Source organism: Aspergillus uvarum (assembly GCF_003184745.1).
Source record: "Aspergillus uvarum CBS 121591 unplaced genomic scaffold BO82scaffold_88, whole genome shotgun sequence".
Taxonomy (NCBI): domain Eukaryota; kingdom Fungi; phylum Ascomycota; class Eurotiomycetes; order Eurotiales; family Aspergillaceae; genus Aspergillus; species Aspergillus uvarum.
This window is the reverse complement of record NW_020291385.1, coordinates 64,841-82,189: the sequence shown is the minus strand read 5'-3', so window position 1 is coordinate 82,189 and position 17,349 is coordinate 64,841. Positions and strand designations below refer to the sequence as shown.

The 17,349-nt window shown below is 56.8% G+C and overlaps 7 protein-coding genes and 1 non-coding gene across 8 annotated transcripts; 4 read left to right on the top strand and 4 right to left on the bottom strand.

The window, feature by feature from the left end:
* Positions 1–111: 111 nt before the first annotated feature.
* Positions 112–2,213, bottom strand: BO82DRAFT_359249 (efflux pump antibiotic resistance protein). Its single transcript, XM_025636527.1, has one exon. The coding sequence runs from the start codon at positions 1,968–1,970 to the stop codon at positions 123–125; it is 1,848 nt and encodes a 615-aa protein (XP_025486507.1). The 5' UTR covers positions 1,971–2,213; the 3' UTR covers positions 112–122.
* Positions 2,214–3,162: 949 nt separating this feature from the next.
* BO82DRAFT_347386 (phosphogluconate dehydrogenase) lies at positions 3,163–4,565 on the top strand (the record flags this gene model as incomplete). Its single annotated transcript, XM_025633785.1, has 3 exons — positions 3,163–3,516; positions 3,583–4,332; positions 4,406–4,565. The coding sequence occupies exons 1-3, from the start codon at positions 3,407–3,409 to the stop codon at positions 4,563–4,565; spliced, it is 1,020 nt and encodes a 339-aa protein (XP_025486506.1). The 5' UTR covers positions 3,163–3,406.
* On the bottom strand, positions 4,428–6,476 carry bgt2 (GPI-anchored beta-1,3-endoglucanase EglC). Its single transcript, XM_025636526.1, has 2 exons — positions 6,157–6,476; positions 4,428–6,097 (listed from the first exon to the last, which is right to left on the bottom strand). The coding sequence occupies exons 1-2, from the start codon at positions 6,352–6,354 to the stop codon at positions 4,829–4,831; spliced, it is 1,467 nt and encodes a 488-aa protein (XP_025486505.1). The 5' UTR covers positions 6,355–6,476; the 3' UTR covers positions 4,428–4,828.
* Positions 6,477–8,628: 2,152 nt separating this feature from the next.
* BO82DRAFT_347380 (glycoside hydrolase family 140 protein) lies at positions 8,629–10,227 on the bottom strand (the record flags this gene model as incomplete). The annotated part of the gene is made up of 2 exons (XM_025633784.1): positions 8,629–9,117; positions 9,193–10,227. 2 exons carry the CDS (start codon positions 10,222–10,224, stop codon positions 8,629–8,631), a joined length of 1,521 nt encoding a protein of 506 aa, XP_025486504.1.
* A 593-nt stretch (positions 10,228–10,820) lies between these two features.
* On the top strand, positions 10,821–11,962 carry BO82DRAFT_296554 (SGNH/GDSL hydrolase family protein; the record flags this gene model as incomplete). Its single annotated transcript, XM_025631906.1, has 3 exons — positions 10,821–10,991; positions 11,057–11,680; positions 11,732–11,962. The coding sequence occupies 3 exons, from the start codon at positions 10,821–10,823 to the stop codon at positions 11,960–11,962; spliced, it is 1,026 nt and encodes a 341-aa protein (XP_025486503.1).
* A 614-nt stretch (positions 11,963–12,576) lies between these two features.
* On the top strand, positions 12,577–14,203 carry BO82DRAFT_296510 (FAD-dependent oxidoreductase; the record flags this gene model as incomplete). Its single annotated transcript, XM_025631905.1, has 8 exons — positions 12,577–12,687; positions 12,748–12,873; positions 12,946–13,020; positions 13,069–13,254; positions 13,313–13,565; positions 13,614–13,805; positions 13,859–14,059; positions 14,112–14,203. 8 exons carry the CDS (start codon positions 12,577–12,579, stop codon positions 14,201–14,203), a joined length of 1,236 nt encoding a protein of 411 aa, XP_025486502.1.
* Positions 14,204–14,576: 373 nt separating this feature from the next.
* Positions 14,577–14,658, bottom strand: BO82DRAFT_t313. Its single transcript has one exon. It is a non-coding gene; the product is annotated as a tRNA-Ser (tRNA).
* Positions 14,659–15,520: 862 nt separating this feature from the next.
* Positions 15,521–16,542, top strand: BO82DRAFT_322131 (putative thiamine pyrophosphokinase; the record flags this gene model as incomplete). Its single annotated transcript, XM_025632756.1, has 2 exons — positions 15,521–15,580; positions 15,636–16,542. The coding sequence occupies exons 1-2, from the start codon at positions 15,531–15,533 to the stop codon at positions 16,540–16,542; spliced, it is 957 nt and encodes a 318-aa protein (XP_025486501.1). The 5' UTR covers positions 15,521–15,530.
* Positions 16,543–17,349: the final 807 nt, after the last annotated feature.

The following is a 17,349-nucleotide window of genomic DNA, read 5'->3' as shown; positions in this document are numbered from 1 at the left end:
GTAAGAAAACATGCAATCTATACTTTTCCCTTTTCTCTTTTCCCTTTTTCCCATCTAACCCACCCATCTAAATTAGTCTTCCGTATCAAAATCATCATCTCCCCCCCCCCCCCCAAAAAGAGCTAGGTAACATGCTCCTTCTCCTCCTCCTTGGGAATGCGCACGCACGTCACGGTGATCAACGCCGCCAACAGTTGACACCCCAGCGCAAACCACCAGATGGCGCGCAAGCCCTGCAGCCCGACATCCCCATCCGGGGTCTGGTCGACGCGCGTGCCGATCGCATCGGCCACACTGGTCAGAATCGCCGAGCTGAGGTTCTGGTTCGTCACCAGCAGACTGCCCGCGCTGCCCTGGTACGAGCGCGCCACGTTGCTAGTAATGAAGATGGAGGCAGCCGCAAAGGCGAGATCGGGGCCGAAGGTCACCAGGGCGATGCCGGGGAAGGAGAGCGCCCAGTAGATGGTGTTAGCGGTTTGCGGGAGGAAGAAGGCCGGACCCAGGGTGAAGGCGAACATGGAGATGGTGTAAATGTAGTGGCCCGGCACGAGGTGCAGCGTGCGGCTGACGACCCAGGTCGCAAACACCCCGACCAGCGCGTTGGGGATGTGGTACAGCGCCACGGCGACGGGGGTCGCGTGCTGAATGCGCAGCCAGAACTGGATCGCATAGAACTGCCAGCAGCCGAAGAAGGACCCGAACCCCAGGAAGTAGGCAATCATCAGCGGGGTGAAGCCTTTCGTGCTCCACAGCCGATTGGGTATCAGGGGTCGCACCACGTAGCGTTCGGTGATGAATAGCCCCACCAGCAGCACAATTCCCACAACCGTCAGAGCGATTGTGTACGGGGACCAATTGGTCACTCCGCCCTGCGTCAGGCCGAAGAGAAGGCACACGCAACCGCCCACGGCGAAGGCCGCCCCCAGGTAGTCGAATTGCTTGATCGAGGGGGCCTCGGTGCCGGCCACATCGGCCACGGGACGCAGTGGGGGAATGGCGAAGAAGGCTGCCACGGCACACAGTCCGGTGATCATGGCGTTGGAGCCGAAGATCCACGGGAGGTGGTGGAAGAGAAGACCCCCCTGGATGGCTCCGAGGGAGAACCCGAAAGGCGCACAGGCGGCCATGGCGCTGAAGACGCGGTTCTTGCGGATGCCGGGCTTGTACACGCGGCCGAGAATGCTCATGCTCCCAGACACCAGCACCCCAATGGCCAGACCCTGCATGGCGCGGACGATAAAGAAGAGGATGCGGCGCGAGGGGGAGAGCGAGAAGGCCCCGATCAGGTTCCACAGCGTCAGCCAGCCAAACGCTCCCACCATCAGCGGTCGAGGAGGCGTGAGGTCTGTCAACGAGCCGGACACAACGACCGAGAGGCCGTTGGCAACATTGAAGGCGCCCACCAGCCAGGGCAGTTCGGTGTTGCTGATGCCCAGGGCGGCCCGGATCTGGATCTGCGGGGCCAGCATGTCGCCCAGGAGGAAGGAGAAAAGCATCAGGCCCACGGAGCAGACGGCAATCAGCAGGAGTTCGGCGCCAAAGCTGGACAACTCCGGAGGGACTCCCTGTCGAGCAGCCTTGGTGGCCTCGGGTGGTGGTGAGCCGGCTTCGTCGGCATAGACATTGTCGCCGGGGTGCACGGCCGCAGAGGGGCGTCGGAATCGGGGCCCCGTGGCCGACAGCTCGATGGTTTCCTCATCATCACTGATGTCCTCGCGGGGCCGGGTGATGGTCTGGGGGAATTTCTTCAGCACATCGGCGGGGACGGCGACTTTGGGTCCCAGCAGAGGATCGGGGGTTTGCGCCCCCGTGGCTGGAGTGGACGCAAGGCGACTGCTCCCAGCGCCGAGTTGGGAATCCGAGAAAGAGGTGCGGCGTGACATGGCAGCTGATGACAGTCCAGATACAGGCTTATCCTCGATCGGACTGGGGGGCTGCGAGTGATCGGGGGTGGGATATGGAGGTGACATGGTGGCGGATGGGGATTGGTGTGGATTGTCACTTCACCATCATGTTGAGCGGGGTGGTTTGAGCAAGGAGGGGGTTTAATAGGTGTTGGGAGCTCCGGAAAAGATCGTCCGGAGGCATTGCACAGCTGTACAGCTGGATTGCTCAATCTTTTTCGCATGGTGGCCACCCTGACGCTAAGGGTTCAAAATTTGCAGAGCTAAGCATCGATCCCTTGCGGTGGTTTGCGCGTCGCAGACCCGGTGGATCCCTCCATCCACGGTTGGCTCCACGGGCCCTGGGACACGCCAGACTTTAAATCAGTCAACGGCCTGGATCCCTCGGAAACTGGTTTCCTGAGCAGAGGCATTGGTCGATAAGCGGTTGCCACTGCAGTCCCCGTGGGTCGAAGGATGAGGGCTGGGTGGGATGGTGGATTTGGGCATGAAGATAGATGCCTGAAAGTGCTGAGGTGTATGCATTGACCTACTGTGTAGAACAAGTACACTGCTCGAGGGTCAGTCAGTCCGACACCGCAGATAAGCAAGAGACATACCAGATTGAAATCCACAGCTAGCCGTGCAATGATCTCCCGATCGACGGCGAGGCAGCAGGGCAGGGCAGCTTGAGGATCGCGGACCTATTCAAACAGGGACCGACGATCTAGGGTCTTCGGCTTACCTTCGAACTTATTGTGGGATACTGTGAGTGATAGTGCCCGTAGAGGGGGACTAAGCAGTGAACTTCATACTAAATTGGACTTGGGATGGCTGGACCTTCTCCTACATAAGTACTCCGTACAAAGACGCTTAATGCTACATCCACATCCACTTCTCCCGTCGGCCCGACTCCATTGCCCTAACTCGACCTACACCACCACCCCCATCGGCATCCCACGCATTCTACTGTCTCTCGAACGAGGCATCCGGTCCGATTTATCAAGCTGACCATCACCAGGTCAGGATCCGGAAGATCGGTCATGCAACAGGCAAACCCGACCGTGGCAGAGTGAGCCGATGCCGACCGGCAAGGATGGAGGCCGATGGCCGAGGGCATCATGATACAATGTTATAGACAAGTGGGAGTGTCAGCCCATTGCCCATATCAGTGACGATGACGAGGAGTTGTCTGATTGTCTTGAACCTGCTTCTATTACAATAGACAGTGACTTGACCTTAGCTAGATATATATCGAGTATACAGACAGACCGGAGTATATAAGCCAACGCAGGTCTCGGACGAATAACCTGCAGTAGCCGTGTCGAACCCATGACATTCCAGTCCAATCCTGATCCTGTAATCCTTCTTATCACATTACTTGCAGTCGCAATCACATCCACATTCCTTGCTGATCAACTCCCCCGCCATCCCCGCTTCATCTCACCTCCCATCTCACCTTCTTCGTCTTCTTCATCATCACCTCAACTCCACCCTCTACATCCACCACCACCAAACCAACCATGCCCTTCGAAGCAATCGGCATCCTCTCCATCGGCGAGATGGGCTTTGGCATCGCCCAGCTCCTCCGCGCCCACCACTACCGCGTGCTAACCTACGCCGCCGACCGGAGGTACAGTCCATCAACCAACCCCACCCCCCGATTAGTATCTCTCTCACCTCCCCTCCATCAACGCAGTGAATCCACCCAACACCGCGCCTGGCTGGCCGACATCGAACTGCGGCCCTCCCTGCAGAACCTCATCGACGAAAGCGACGTGCTGCTCTCCATTGTCCCGCCCGCCGAGGCCCTCCCCACCGCCGAACGCATCATCACCGCCGCCAGCGCCCGACACCTCGTGCGCGACAGCCCCTTGTACATCCTCGACCTCAACGCCGTCTCCCCCGCTACCGCCCGGGAATTGGCCCAGCTCTTCCGCACCACCGCCCGACCGGACGATCTCCGCTTTGTGTCCGGGGGAATCATCGGATCCCCGCCGCATTTCACCAAGCATCCACATCATGATCATACGCATCTTAATGGCACCCACACGCCTGACACTGAGGGTAAAAAAAAGGGGGAAGAAGGGGAGTGGAAAAAGCCAGCCCTGGTGGTCTCCGGCCCCGATGCCCTCCCGGACGCCTCCCTCGCCGCCGTCCTGAACATGCGACACGTCGCGCCCGAGATCGGCACCGCCGCCGCCCTGAAGATGTGCTTCGCGGCCCTGACCAAGGGCTTCACCGCGCTGGCGATCGAGTCCTTCACCACCGCTGAGGGGTTCGGAGTGCTGCCCGAGCTGCGCGGCCTGCTCGGGGAGTATAAGCCCGCTGCGCTGGGGATGGCGGAGCACGGCGTGGTGGGCATGCCGTCCAAGGCGTATCGGTGGGTGGAGGAGATGCGGGAGATCGGGCGGACGATGCAGGAGGGGGCCGGGTTTGGGCCTGCCGTGTATGTTTTTTCCTTCTTGTGGTTCTCTGGGGGGTGGTGCTGGCTGGCAAGGCATCGGTGCTGACTGCAACAGGTTCAATGGGGTCGCGGAGGTGTATCAGGCTGTGGCGGCGGATCCGGTGCTGGGGCTGGAGAAGCAGAAGGCCGGGGAGCTGAGACAGCGCGGGAAGACGGTGGAGGATGTGGTGGGCTGTTTACAGGGGAGTCTGAAGGGGAAGACGACGGAGTCGTGATTTCGATGGTTGCTGTATCTGTAGAAGAAGTCGGATGGGAGAAGACTCAAGGTCTAGTGTTAGAGGCCCATTGTTTACTCGTACGCGTGATGCAGCCAGCAATGATCAATTCGTGCGTGGATTGTACTATACTTGCGACAGTCGACATACAACCGGCATCATTGAATTAAACGAACGTCCTAAAAGTGTACACGAAGAGAAAAACGGTCTATACTGCATACTGCGGCGAACAAACCCCTCATTCCTTCATCGCTGAGCTAAATTTACAAAACAGCCAGGGCGAGGATGCCGACGACGGCACCGAGAAGAGAGCCGGGGAGGACACGGCCGGAGCCACCGGTAAAGAGGCCGGAGGAGGAAGCGGCGGCAGCGGAGGTGCCGGTGCTGGAGCCAGAGCCGGAGCCGGAAGAACCGGTGCTACCCGCAGCAGCGCTGGCGGAGGGGGTCAGACCGGAGCTGGCGGAGGGGCGGAAGCCGGGGTAAGTGCCGTTGCCGTGGCTGCCCCAGGTGCCGTTGCGGCCACCCCAGCTGCCAGAGACGGAGCCGGAGCCGGAGCCGGAACCAGAGCCAGAAGCAGAGGCACCAGAGCCGGAAGCAGAGGCACCGGAGCCGGAAGCAGAGGAGCCAGAGCCAGAGCCGGAAGTACCGGAGCCGGAGGCAGAGGAGCCGGAGCTGGAGCTGGAGCTGGAGCCGGAGCCGGAGCCGGAGCTGGAAGAGCCAGTAGTCTTACCAGAAAGACCGGTGGCAGAGGCAGAAGACGAAGAGGCAGTGGAGGTGGCGGAGGAAGTGGTGTTCTTGCAGGAGAGGTCGTACAGAGGGGTGGTGCTCAGGGTGCTGCCAACAACGCCGAAGCTAGGGTTGGGGGTGGCACCGTCGGTGTCCTGGAGAGTGTACCACCAGGTGTTGGTGTTGCCGAACAGAGGACAACCGACCTCGTCCCAGTAAATCTTGGCGTTGGCAGCGCTGGCGACCGCCTCGCCCTGGTTGTCACCGCTGACGGCCCAACCGGTCTCGGTCATCCAGACCTCTTTGCTGCCGGCAATCGCCTGGGTCTTCTCCCACGACTCGAGGAAGAGCTGCTTGGCGTTGCTGATGTCGTTCTCGAAGGTCGACTGCCAGAAGGGGTAGCCGTCGAAGCCGAGCCAGTCCACAGCCTCAATGACCGCCGCGTTGGAGGTGTTGGTCCACGAGTCCCAGGTGTCGACGTGGCCGATGGGGACATCAGCCAGTCCGGTGCCGGCGATCAGGTCGCGGACCTGCTGGATGTACTCGACGAGCTCGTCAGGGTTGATCCCGACACCGGCGTCAGCCTCAACACCCTCGACGGAGTTGCGGTAGAGATCCTCGCTGCCGACGGAGATACCGACGACGAGCTTGGTGAAGTCCTCGCCGTACTGGGAGATGGCGGACTTGAGGGCGGCGAGCTCGTTGGCCATGCCACCACCGGAGGTCCACAGACCGAGGAGGAGGGAGGTGTCTTGGGCGATGGCAGCGGGGATGGCCTCGATGGGGGTGTTGGTGCTGTAGGCTTGCTGTGGGGGAGAGTGGGGTTAGTTTGTTCCTCGCAAGTCAAGCACCGGAGTATACCTACAATCATGGTGTAGAGACGAGCGCTGGTGAAGCCACCGTCAGTGCCAACCAGACCCTTAGCAGTCTTGAAGGAGGCCTCGAAGTCGGCCTGGAACATGGAGCTCTCGTCGGCCTTCTTGTTGCCGTAGTTGAAACCCTGGGAGACAGCCTCGGCAGTAGAGGCCGCGAGGGCCATGGCAGCCAAAGTGGTGTAGTGCATTGTGGTGATAATGGAGGGATAGAGATTGACGACGGTGAGTTAAAAAGTCGTAAAGAGTGAGTGACTGCAAGGAACGGGAATTGGAAAAGAATGACAAGTCCACGTTCAAAGAATGATAGAGAAAGAGGGGGGGGAAGAGGATGGGGGATGGAGAGAGGGAGAGATGGAGAAAGTTGCAAAAGAAGGGCAGGGACGGACAGATAGATAAAAGAACCCACGGCAACGACAAAGAGTGGGAGAAAGCAATGCCCGTGGGTGAATGAATGAATTGCTTGGGTCTAGAACGGAGCACTCAGTAACTTACAGTAAGACTGGCAACAAGTGAAAGGCCTAACAGCCCTAGTCCCGCTCCAACGGGGCCACACACCACTGAGAATAGCACACTGCACACCCAATGAGGGATTAATTGTGCCTGTTGGCCCTGGAATCTTCATTGCCGGTGGATCCCAGTGGATTTTCTGACCACTGCCTGCACCAATAATCAGTCCGTCCCAAGACTGAGTGACAAGTCTCCCCCGTGGAGCCACCGCCGCAAATGAGGGTTGGCTGACTGGGTGCAGTGGTCCGGAGATGACGACCCTCCTGCTGTCCATCCATGTCTCTCTCTTCTGGCTGCCAGGTGTCTGTCTCGCCTGCCCCTGATCAATCGAAGATTAATTTAATTAATTAATTCATGATTGCACCAAACGATCTGGTCCATTCTCCAGGGGTTCTTCACTGTGTTCTCGAAATTCTTTTCTACATGTACTATCGTTCATCTCCCGATCGCACATCTCTCCTGTCTCGTCGTTTCCCCTGACTAGTTGCTCAAGTACAGTACCAGTACAAGTCATCATCCTGCTGCAGGTACCGTCCAATTTCACGGGGTCTAATTCTGGAACGCCAACAACGCACGGTGGCTTGCCCACCACCGGCGATCTTTACCTCCAGCTGGCAGGCGTCTTACCCGCTCCGATGATCGATCACTCCCCTAACTTACTCGTCCACCCCTCAAAGAGTCAAGGCAAGTCGGCCGGTATGCTCATGACTGACGTCAATCGTAGAATGACTTTGACGGTCGAGTCGTGCAGCTTGCCTCTTGTTCGTCTTTGATCCTTGCGTGGTGAGCAGTAAAGTTATCGCGTCGCATCGCATCATCACCTGTGCTAAATAAAGTCAGTCCCCGTCTGGACCTGTGCCCGCCCTCCGTGCTAGCTACCCATCTAGACCTCCATCTTCAATAAATATTCTTAGCATCTGGAGATGAACAATGGTCGGCCACTAATGACACTAGATCAGGGGAGGGGGGATGCATGGACCCGGGAGGTCACGTGCACACCGGGCATATTGGGCGACGGAGGGCTGCCGTGTCGAGGCGGTGCTTAAATTGCAGGAATCGGAGTCGACCTTGTTGGTTGGGAGGTATACAGTACCTCCCTCGTACCCCGTGATCATGTAGTCACAGAGGCTATACTATACACAGTGCCCGCAGTCGTATCAGTCCTAGCAAACCGATCTGAACCACACAATGCTCAAGCATCACCTTATATTCAAGCTGGGCAGTTCTACGTAAGCCCCGCGGGGCCGACAAACCTTGAACGGTGTGCTATTGAGGTCATCTCAGAGACATGTCTTAGCGGTCTATTCATAGATTCCCCTCATTTCCCATGGTTTTGCCCCCCTTGGAGCAAAGAAGATGCGCCACACACGCCACAGTACAAGCCAATCGGACCCCACCGCACTGAGGAAGAGTGGGTACACAAAGGCGGTCGACGCGTTGCCTGGCAGAGTGACTCAGCAGTCAGGCTTTTCTTGCTCAATCCGTGGTTTGTCAGCATCCAACCCGAGGTTCAATCTTGGGGCTGTGAATGTGCTGTGAATGTGCTGTGAATGTGCTGTGAATGTGCTGTGAATGTACTGTGAATGTACTGTGAATGTACTGTGGCAAGAACCACTCGCTCATCACCCAAGGTTTGCCCCTCCGCTATCGGCCACGTGGATTGTCCGTACAATAGTCAGGCCAATGGTGCAGGTACTATTGGTGCTTAATGAGGGCCAGCTGGTCGGAGTGCAGCAATGGGCCAGTGCTTCTGTAAGCGCTCTCTGCAGCACTGAAGTATACAGCACATATATTGTGCCGGCATATGAGAGATGCAAATACACAGTATATCTTCCACTACCAGGTAGCATGGTTGACAGATATCAGACATGCCTCTATACCTCGAGAAGCTTATTAAGCCACAAATGAGACAAATCTCCTCTACTCACCCCCCCCCCTCGCACCACCACTCGCAATCAAACCACCTCCAGCACCAAAACCCAATCCACATGCCCCTGTCCAACCGGCGGCGTAAACGCTCGCACCGAATCCTGCGCCCACTGCGTATAATCAAACGAGGTATACGTCCCATCCAACGGATCAAACCAACTCGCGCGCACTTGACACGAGCTCAGCCCCCCGGTATCAACCCGGAATTCTTTGCCCGTGGGCGTATACACCAAGATCCACTCCCCGCGACGATCTTTGGTCGCTGTGACCCTGGCATCATCCGCTCCCTCATCCCCGACCAGCAGATCCTGCCCCGGCACGCGTCGGAAATAGCTGTCCTTACCCCGGTCCATCACCACCTTCTGGATCCACTGCATCTGACTGGACGCCGGGAGAACGAGGTCCTGCGCCCAGTCGTCGCCCGGTCCACTCCCATCCGAGGCGTATAACCCGGGGATAGCCATTTGTTGAACTGCGTTGGCTCCGTAGGTTAGGCCTGCCGCGCCGGAGAAGACCTATTTTGTAGTCAGTATCTTACAAGTAACAGTCATAGGGAATAGGAACAGCAAGCAAGGGGTAGGCCGACTAACCGCCTGCCAGCTCCCGATGCGCACGTCACTGGCATTCCAATAGAACGAGTCGGGATTCCCGTCATTGTACCGGTGCTCGTAGTGCGCCTCGTTGTCGAGGACCGGTCGCGTAGAGGAGTTCCCCGCCGCATACATGCGCTCGACGGGCTCCCAGCCCCGCCGACAGTTCCACCACGGGATCGGAGGGTTGGGCGCGTAGTCCGTGTGGCCGGACTGGCTGCTGTCCAGCGTGAGCCAGCTGCGGTTCCCGAAGAAGGCGTGCGCTAGGGCAATGGGACCGCCGGTGAACCATTGGTTGGTGGGGTGGATGGTCATGAGAGGTTGCCATTTCTCTGCTGCTGAGGAGGATGCCGTTGATCGAAGGGCCTGCCGCTCGCCGGCCACGATCCCCTCAGCTAATGCATCGTAGACGGGCGACCAGTCCACCGCTTCAAGGGTCGGGGAGACTCCTCCTCGGAGGTAGTCCACCTTGACGGCGGTCTTGTTCTGCCAGTAGGGGTTGGTGTCGGCCACGAGGGTCTTAGGGAGGTAGGGGTACCGCTGGCCGATAAAGTGGCCGAAGCGGGCTGCGGTCGTCGAATTGAGAACGCTGGCGGAGTTGTCGCTTCCATGCACGAACTTCCCCCACGCGGGCACCAGACAGATGCGGATGTCTTTGCTCCATGCCAGTGCGACAATTGAGTCGATATAGGCCCAGTACGCCTCGTTCGGTCGCGTCACATCTTCGTCGATGAACGTCAGGTCGCCGTTGCGGTTGGGGCTGGTGATCCCTTCCTGGGTGAAGCCGACGGCAAGAACAACGGTGAATCCCTTGCGTGCGCGGTCGGTCAGGTAGGTCTCCGCCTCGCTGTAGTTGAGCCGGTGGAACAGCAGCCACGCGGTGTCGGCCTGCCAGAAGAATGGCTCGCCGGTGGACTGCTGCAGGAAGCGGCCGTCCGGTGAGGGGGCGATGGCGTAGTCGCTAGGGACTTGCCAGGCCACCACGGCGTGTATGATGTGAACAGCGAAGTAGAGAAGGGCAACTCTGAGCATGATGAGTTATGGTACCTCGATTATGGCAGTCATTGCAGCGACAGTGTGGCAGTCGACCTGGGGAGATCTTCGCTTTTCGACCATTGGAACTGCTGCGCAATGCAGAATGACCGCATCTGAACATTACACAATGTTGCAGTCTCTTCGCGGCGAGACAAGCATATGCAAGGGGAAATTCCCACCAATTGCGAACTGCTGGAGACATGCTGCAAGATGCTGGACCGGACTGTGTACTGAGTCCTGTATTCCGTGCTCCGGCTAAATCCAACTACCCCGCAATTTGAGGACTTTCGTTAGGGCACGGCCTGTACGCGAGAAGTTCTGCACTGACATCATGCCAGTCGCCCTCTCTCCCTCTCAATCAGCCTATTTGAACCTGCTCAATAAATCCCCTGCATGATCGTTAGACCGCCTCACAAGAATCTCCACCAACCATAGAAACCAAGAGTTATGAATCTCCCCGCATCAATGACCGGGGAAGCTGCCGCTGCGGGCTCTTGGTCAGTTAAAATACTACCGGGGGGGGGGCACACCCTGCTATCAGACATAGTTCCCCCGAAAATCCACATTCAAAACGCTGACACCTATCCAACGCGATGAAGTCGGCGCTTGGGGTGCTTGTTCTGGCCCTGACCGCCAGCCCTGCGGTCTGCTCACCGTCGCGGCGATCGCAGGCAATGCTGAAGAAGTTCTCTTCGCTGGTGATCTTCGGTGACAGCTACACCGATGACGGCGTCTATTCGTATGCCCCGCCAGTGGCAGCGCAGGTATGAATGCTTCTCTATCATTGCTGCAGCCCAAAGACAGCCACTCACAATCAGAACCACAACAGTCAACAGACGAATGGGACGGAGGGCGCGCATGGCCAAGTTACGTCCAGCAGTACACAGGGATCAACCTCTACGACTACGCCGTCGCGGGTGCCGTCTGCGACTCCGTGGAGGCCGATTCCTCGCGCAACGGGGTAAAACAGGACCAGCTGCCCAAGTTCCTCGCCGACAATGAGTATGTCAACCAGACTACCGGCCAGGCCGCTCTCATCAACCGACCCGCCGAGACGGTCTACGCGATCTGGATCGGCACCAACGACCTGGGGCCCGGCAGTTTCCTCACCGAGGTGCAGCCCGCCGGCATGGCCCTGACCTACTTCACCGACTGCGTGTACACCCAACTCGACCGGCTGCACGCTGCCGGCGCCCGCAACTTCGTGCTAATGAATCTCGTTGCTCTTGAGTTGGCCCCGGAATACGCCACTCCGCAGAATGGGGGCCTCCCCACGGGGGAGTACTGGACAGACAAGTCCACGTATGACCCGAACATCACGCAGTCGAGCGAGAAGATGCGCCAGTACTCGACGCTGGTGAACGCGGTGTTCAATTATCAAACGCCGTACGAGGTGCAGATCGCCAAGAGGTATCCGCAGAGTAGCTTTGCACTCTATGATACGCATGCTCTGGTAGGATGGCTCAGTTGGGAAGTGATGGATGCAGGCTAACATATCACGCAGACGACGGATATCTGGGAGAACCCGTCCCAGTACCTGAACGGCACGGCGCCGCTCAACGTCACCAGTTCGATCTATCGGTGTGGCTCCGCCTGCAGCTCGAGTGCGGTCCGGGACAGCTATATGTGGTGGAACGACCTCCATCCGTCCGAGCAGACGGATCGCATCATTGCGCGGGAGTTTGTGAATGTGGTCAAGGGACAGAGTCAGTGGGCCAAGTATTGGAGAGGCTAGACTGTCAGATAGCGCGGAATACTGCAAGCGTGAGCCTTTACCTATACTTCTGCACAGTGACTCGTAGTAGTTGTCCAATCAGTCCGTTAAGACAGATACAGATTCCCCCTTTTCGTCTTACCTACCGGGCGGCCCGGGCTGGAAGGGGAGCAACCAGCACAAGCCTAGCCATATACACATATAACAATAGACTGCTAGTATGCACTATACAGGATTAGAGTGGGATGACATAGGGAGGAATTTTGTAGGCCTTTCTCACCAGTGTAGTCGATAGGTAAAAAGGGGTCCTGACGGAGAGCATCTGGCAAGTCGAATCGCCCCGTCCAGCCCCCGTCGCATCCTCCACCCTAAGCCCAGATCACAATCCCATTGAACTTACAGACGTAAATGCAACACCGAGCAGTGATCGACATATTCTATCGACCTTTGCAAATAGACTGCTACTCAGTAGACTACTTGGATGAGCCCACCCTGATCCGTCGGATCCCGTCATTATCTCCGAGGGAATTCCCCGAGACCCAGTCACCGAAAGAGGAATGGTCGCTTCACCGATGCATGGTTAAAATGTCCTTGGAAGTCGACAGCAGATGAATGAGGAAGCATAGCAAATCACAATGACCATCACGAGCCAAGAACCCCGACCGTTGCAGGTGTTGATCGTCGGAGCTGGGATTGCGGGCCTGACTGCCGCCATTGCGCTGGGCAAACAAGGGCATCATGTGGTGGTGTGTATATCTTGATGACATAGCCGGGACCCCATGAGGTGTATGTGCTGAGCGTCCCAGATTGTGGAAAAGTCCAAGTTCTCGCGCGAGGCTGGCGCTGCGATCCATGTGCCACCCAACTGCACTGCCTTGCTTAATTGGCTGGACATCAACCCCAGGAATTTTGGAGGCACGCTCTTGGAACAGGTATGCACTTGGCCTTCCGCTGTTTAGCCTTCTGGCGTGGCAGAATGGGATAGATGCTCACTCGTCGACTAGATTCATCGGTATGACCACCTGGGCAATCTGAAGTATAAAAAGGAGTTCGAAGGCATTCGACACATGTGGCAAGCAGTGAGTTGACCAGTGTTGTCACTCGAGGATAAGGTGCTAACTCGTCAGGAATGGTACCTTGTGCACCGAGTCGACTTACACAATTATCTCAAGCAGCGAGCCTTAGAGACAGCCACTCTGCACATGGGCTGTAAGATTGGCGGGATTGATGTAGAGAGTGAGCGCCCTTCGGTCACCCTAGACAATGGAGGAAAGCTCGAGGGCGATCTGCTGCTTGGGGCTGATGGTCTTCACGTACGTATCCCGGGTGAAGTGGAAACATGAGATGAAGAGACCTTAACCCGCGCGATAGTCCATCGTCCGCCACGAGATAGGACAACAACCACCTGCTCCCTTCCCGGCGGGCAAGTCCTGCTTCCGCTGGCTTCTGTCCACCGATGATTTGCGCCAGTTGGCCGCGACCAAAGACATTGTCCAGGAACCTGGTGTCTTCATTGAATGGGCAAGGGACGATCGACGCTTGGTGGCATATCCCTGTTCCAATAACAACGTGTTCAATCTCTGCGCGTTCCTCCCAACGGCCGAGGCGGGCGGGCTTGGCGAAGGTAAGCACCAACCTCGAATCAAATCCAACATCCTAACCTGGTAAACAGGCTGGCAAGCGGTCGGAAGCAAAGATGCACTCGCGTCCGGGTTCTCCAATTTCGGGCCCGCAGTCAAGGAACTCGTGGACAGGGCCGACAACAACCTCAAGGTCTGGGAGCTCTTCGACATGAAAACCCTTCCGACATGGGTGAGAGGTCGGTCAGCATTGCTCGGAGATGCGGCCCATCCCTTCCAACCTTGTGCGTGACAGAGACTCTCCCCGGACGATCACAGTAGGCTAAAAGCCAAGCAGATATGGGCCAGGGTGGCGCTATGGCCATCGAGGATGCCGTTTCCCTCGCGGTCTTACTACCGGCTGGTACTCGCACGGATGACATCCCTGCCCGTCTGGCATTGTACGAGGAAGCCCGGCGGTCCCGTGTCGAGCTTGTCCTGGATTATACTCGCATGAATGGCGTGGATGAAAACGACACCTCAACCCGGAGAATGTCCGGTAAGATCCAGTCCAGTCCAGAGTATAAGACCTTTGCTCATGATATCAATAGCTGCGGAGATGGTCAAATTCATGGGAATCTGCTTTTCACACAACGAAGTCATAAGTTCCACAGCACTGCTCGAGATGTCCAAGCGGGAGTAGAGGGATCGATAGATATATCCGATTTGATAGCAGTGTTGCAAGATATTGATTGTATGAAATGGTGCTAAGTTGAATACACCTATATTGGCACCCCGATTCAGGTTTCAGCTGGTGACAACAGATGCTCACATCTCCTCTGTCACGAGCCCTATACCCATGTCCTTATGCCGGACTTCTTCATCCGGAGCGAGCTGGTTATGTGTTAGCAGAGAACACGTAATCCAGGCAGCAGGAGTAGCTGACGTGCCAACAATCTTGTGCATGTCCGCATGCCACACAAGGTAGATTTCGGCACCTTGGTATTCGTGATCATTGCCGCCACTGATTCGATCTTGAAAAAGAGCCAGGGGCAGAGGGCCCCTGAGCAAAAAGACGACAGCAGTCGGATTTGAACCGACGCCTCCGAAGAGAATAGATTTCTAGTCTATCGCCTTAGACCACTCGGCCATACTGTCTTTGATGAGGTAATTGGGGTAAAATTGGCCTGGTAACATGATAATCAGAAAGGGACTGTGGGAGACCCACTTCTCGGTTGAGTTCCGCGGTTGTTGTCGAAAGTATCTTGAGCTCAAAGTATTGATGTGAAGATGATCATAGAGATGACTGCTTTCGAAAGCGGATCAATATCGCTTCAAATGAAGCACGCCTGGTGTTGAGTAGTGTTGAGTAGTTACAGCAGTACTCAACTGAATCCCTTTATTGCATACAAAGGAGTGCCTGCATGGGGCTCTAACCGGATTCAGCCTAGACAGAGCTACAGTTCGGCTTGCTTAATGGGATGAGTCAATGGTGAGTAATCAAGCGCTAAGCAACTTGAGGCTAGCGTCTTTTGCTCGATGAATCTCCTCTGATGGACAACAACATCCATGTTATTTGGATCTTGACCTGCATTATGGAGACTCGGAGTCTTTGGTAATCTGCTTCCTCTCTCTCACGAAGGCCTCGCTAGCTCCTGCTCTCATGAAAGGTGGTTTGACTTGGTCTATCGGATTTATGTGACGCGGATCGTCTGTCGAAACACGATACAATCGGAAATATATACACGCAGACCGTCCATAGAATCTGACTTATCATATAAGCTAATCCCCCATTTCTTGGGCTGAGTCGCACCTCAGAACTCTATAGATATTCAATCTTACACAGAATCACAAAAGCTAATCCTGTCCAACATCATATAGTAACAATCCTCAACAGCTGCTGGCCCAGTTGATGGCCGGAGTGTGGAAAAGGGATTTTCCCGCTTATCTTATCGGGCCGAGTTGTTTCCCCCTCCTTCCAAGTTCGCGTCTCCTCCCTCTTCTTACAACACGCAATACAGCACAACACAATGTCCAGGCCGATGGACAACTTCCTTCAAGTCGTCCAAGACTGCGACAAGTGAGCACTTCGTCGTATCCTTACATCTACTACGCCCTACTCACATCCATACTAGCTTTCCCTACCCGGAAGATCCCGTCTACGATGACCGCACAAGCACACTATGGAAGTTCTACCTCCCCGACGATGATCGACCCCACGGACTCCTGACCGACGACATCGTCCACGCCATGCCCTGGACGCCCGACTTCGACCTCGTGACCGATCCTGCGAAGCAAGTCCGCCTGCGCCGTCCTACGGGGCCGGACTGGCAAGCCCAGTGCACCCAGATCCTGGCGCACCAGATGAACCGCGCCCGCGAACTCGGGGTCTTCCCCGAGCTCGGTCGGACCCGCGGGGAGATGTTTCCCATCGTGGGGGCTCGGTTCCCGGTCGCCATTGATCGCAGCGAGTTCTCCCTGTGGGGGATCATTGGGCAGGGGGTGCACATGACGGCCTACACGCGCACGGTCGCAGGGTACCAGTTCTGGATTCCGCAACGCAACCCCAACAAGAAAACATACCCGGGGCTCCTGGATAACGCGGTCGCGGGCGGGATGGCTATCGGAGAGACGCCGTGGCAGTGTCTGGTCCGTGAGGCCGAGGAAGAAGCGGGCATGACGGCAGACCGGGTGCGGTCCAATGCTTGCGCGGCGGGGACCGTGACCTGGCTGAATGTTAGTGATGCACGGGCCTCGGGACCGGTAGGACTGATGAATCCCGGGGTGCTCTTCGTGTATGATATGGAGATTGGGGCGGAGGAGGTTTTGCGACCGGTGGATCAGGATATTTGGCAGTTCAATTGCATGGGGGTGGAGTCGGTGAAACAGGCGCTGCTGGAGGGACGGTTTAAACCTAGCAGTGGTGCCGTGATGTTGGACTTTCTGATTCGTCATGGACTACTCACTGCTGAACAGGAGCCTGACTATGCGGAGATCGTGGCCAGGCTGCACCGCAAGCTGCCTTTGCCGTGTGGTCCATAGAGTAAGTACTGCTGATCAACTCGAGAAGCAAACAGCGTATCACCTGACCACAACCACCTATCACTCTTACCGGTATCGTGTGATTTGTGTCTGTCTTACCGTCAGTTTCCCTCTCGAGAGTGCGCCATGCCCGCCAACATCGAATCAGAGTCGAATGTATCCGACTCCCCCAGTACGATAACATCACCTCCCGCGCGCCCTGTCAAGCACTCAAAACGCGTGATCCGGCCTCCCTCCCTCCTGAAATCTTCCATCGCATCCTGCAATTCGCTGCGTGTACGGGTGCGAAGTTGAGCAACTGCTGCCGAGTCAGTTATGCCTGGCAGGTAGCGGCTCGTTGTCAATAGTACTTTCAGGAGTCACACGGATCATCCGGCGAATCTGGCTCAATTTCTGTATGGTGTCGCTGACAGGGACCGAGGGGATCAGGTGAGGGAATTGTCACTGAATTTGGTCGGCACCATCTGATACACCGCTCCGAGGTCGAACTCCACCCCAACCACTTCACCCGCCTAGCTGTGGAGGCTGGCCTCGATTGCTGGCAGTTTCGCAGGAACCGGGCGACTTAGTATTACGATGCACGACTGCTGATACCGCTCATCCCTACCCGAACGCGGAATATTCAACCAGCCTCGTTGGAAATAGAAGAGAATTTTCCTTACCTTTGCGATCTGCTGTACGTGGCAGTGAGCCCGCGGAATCAAAGTCCTTGTAAAGCCTTCCAGCATCTCCGCAAGCTTCGACTTGTCAGTCATCTAGGTGAATTTCCTTCGGCCGAGCTCTTCTAGGTGAAGGACGTCGGACACG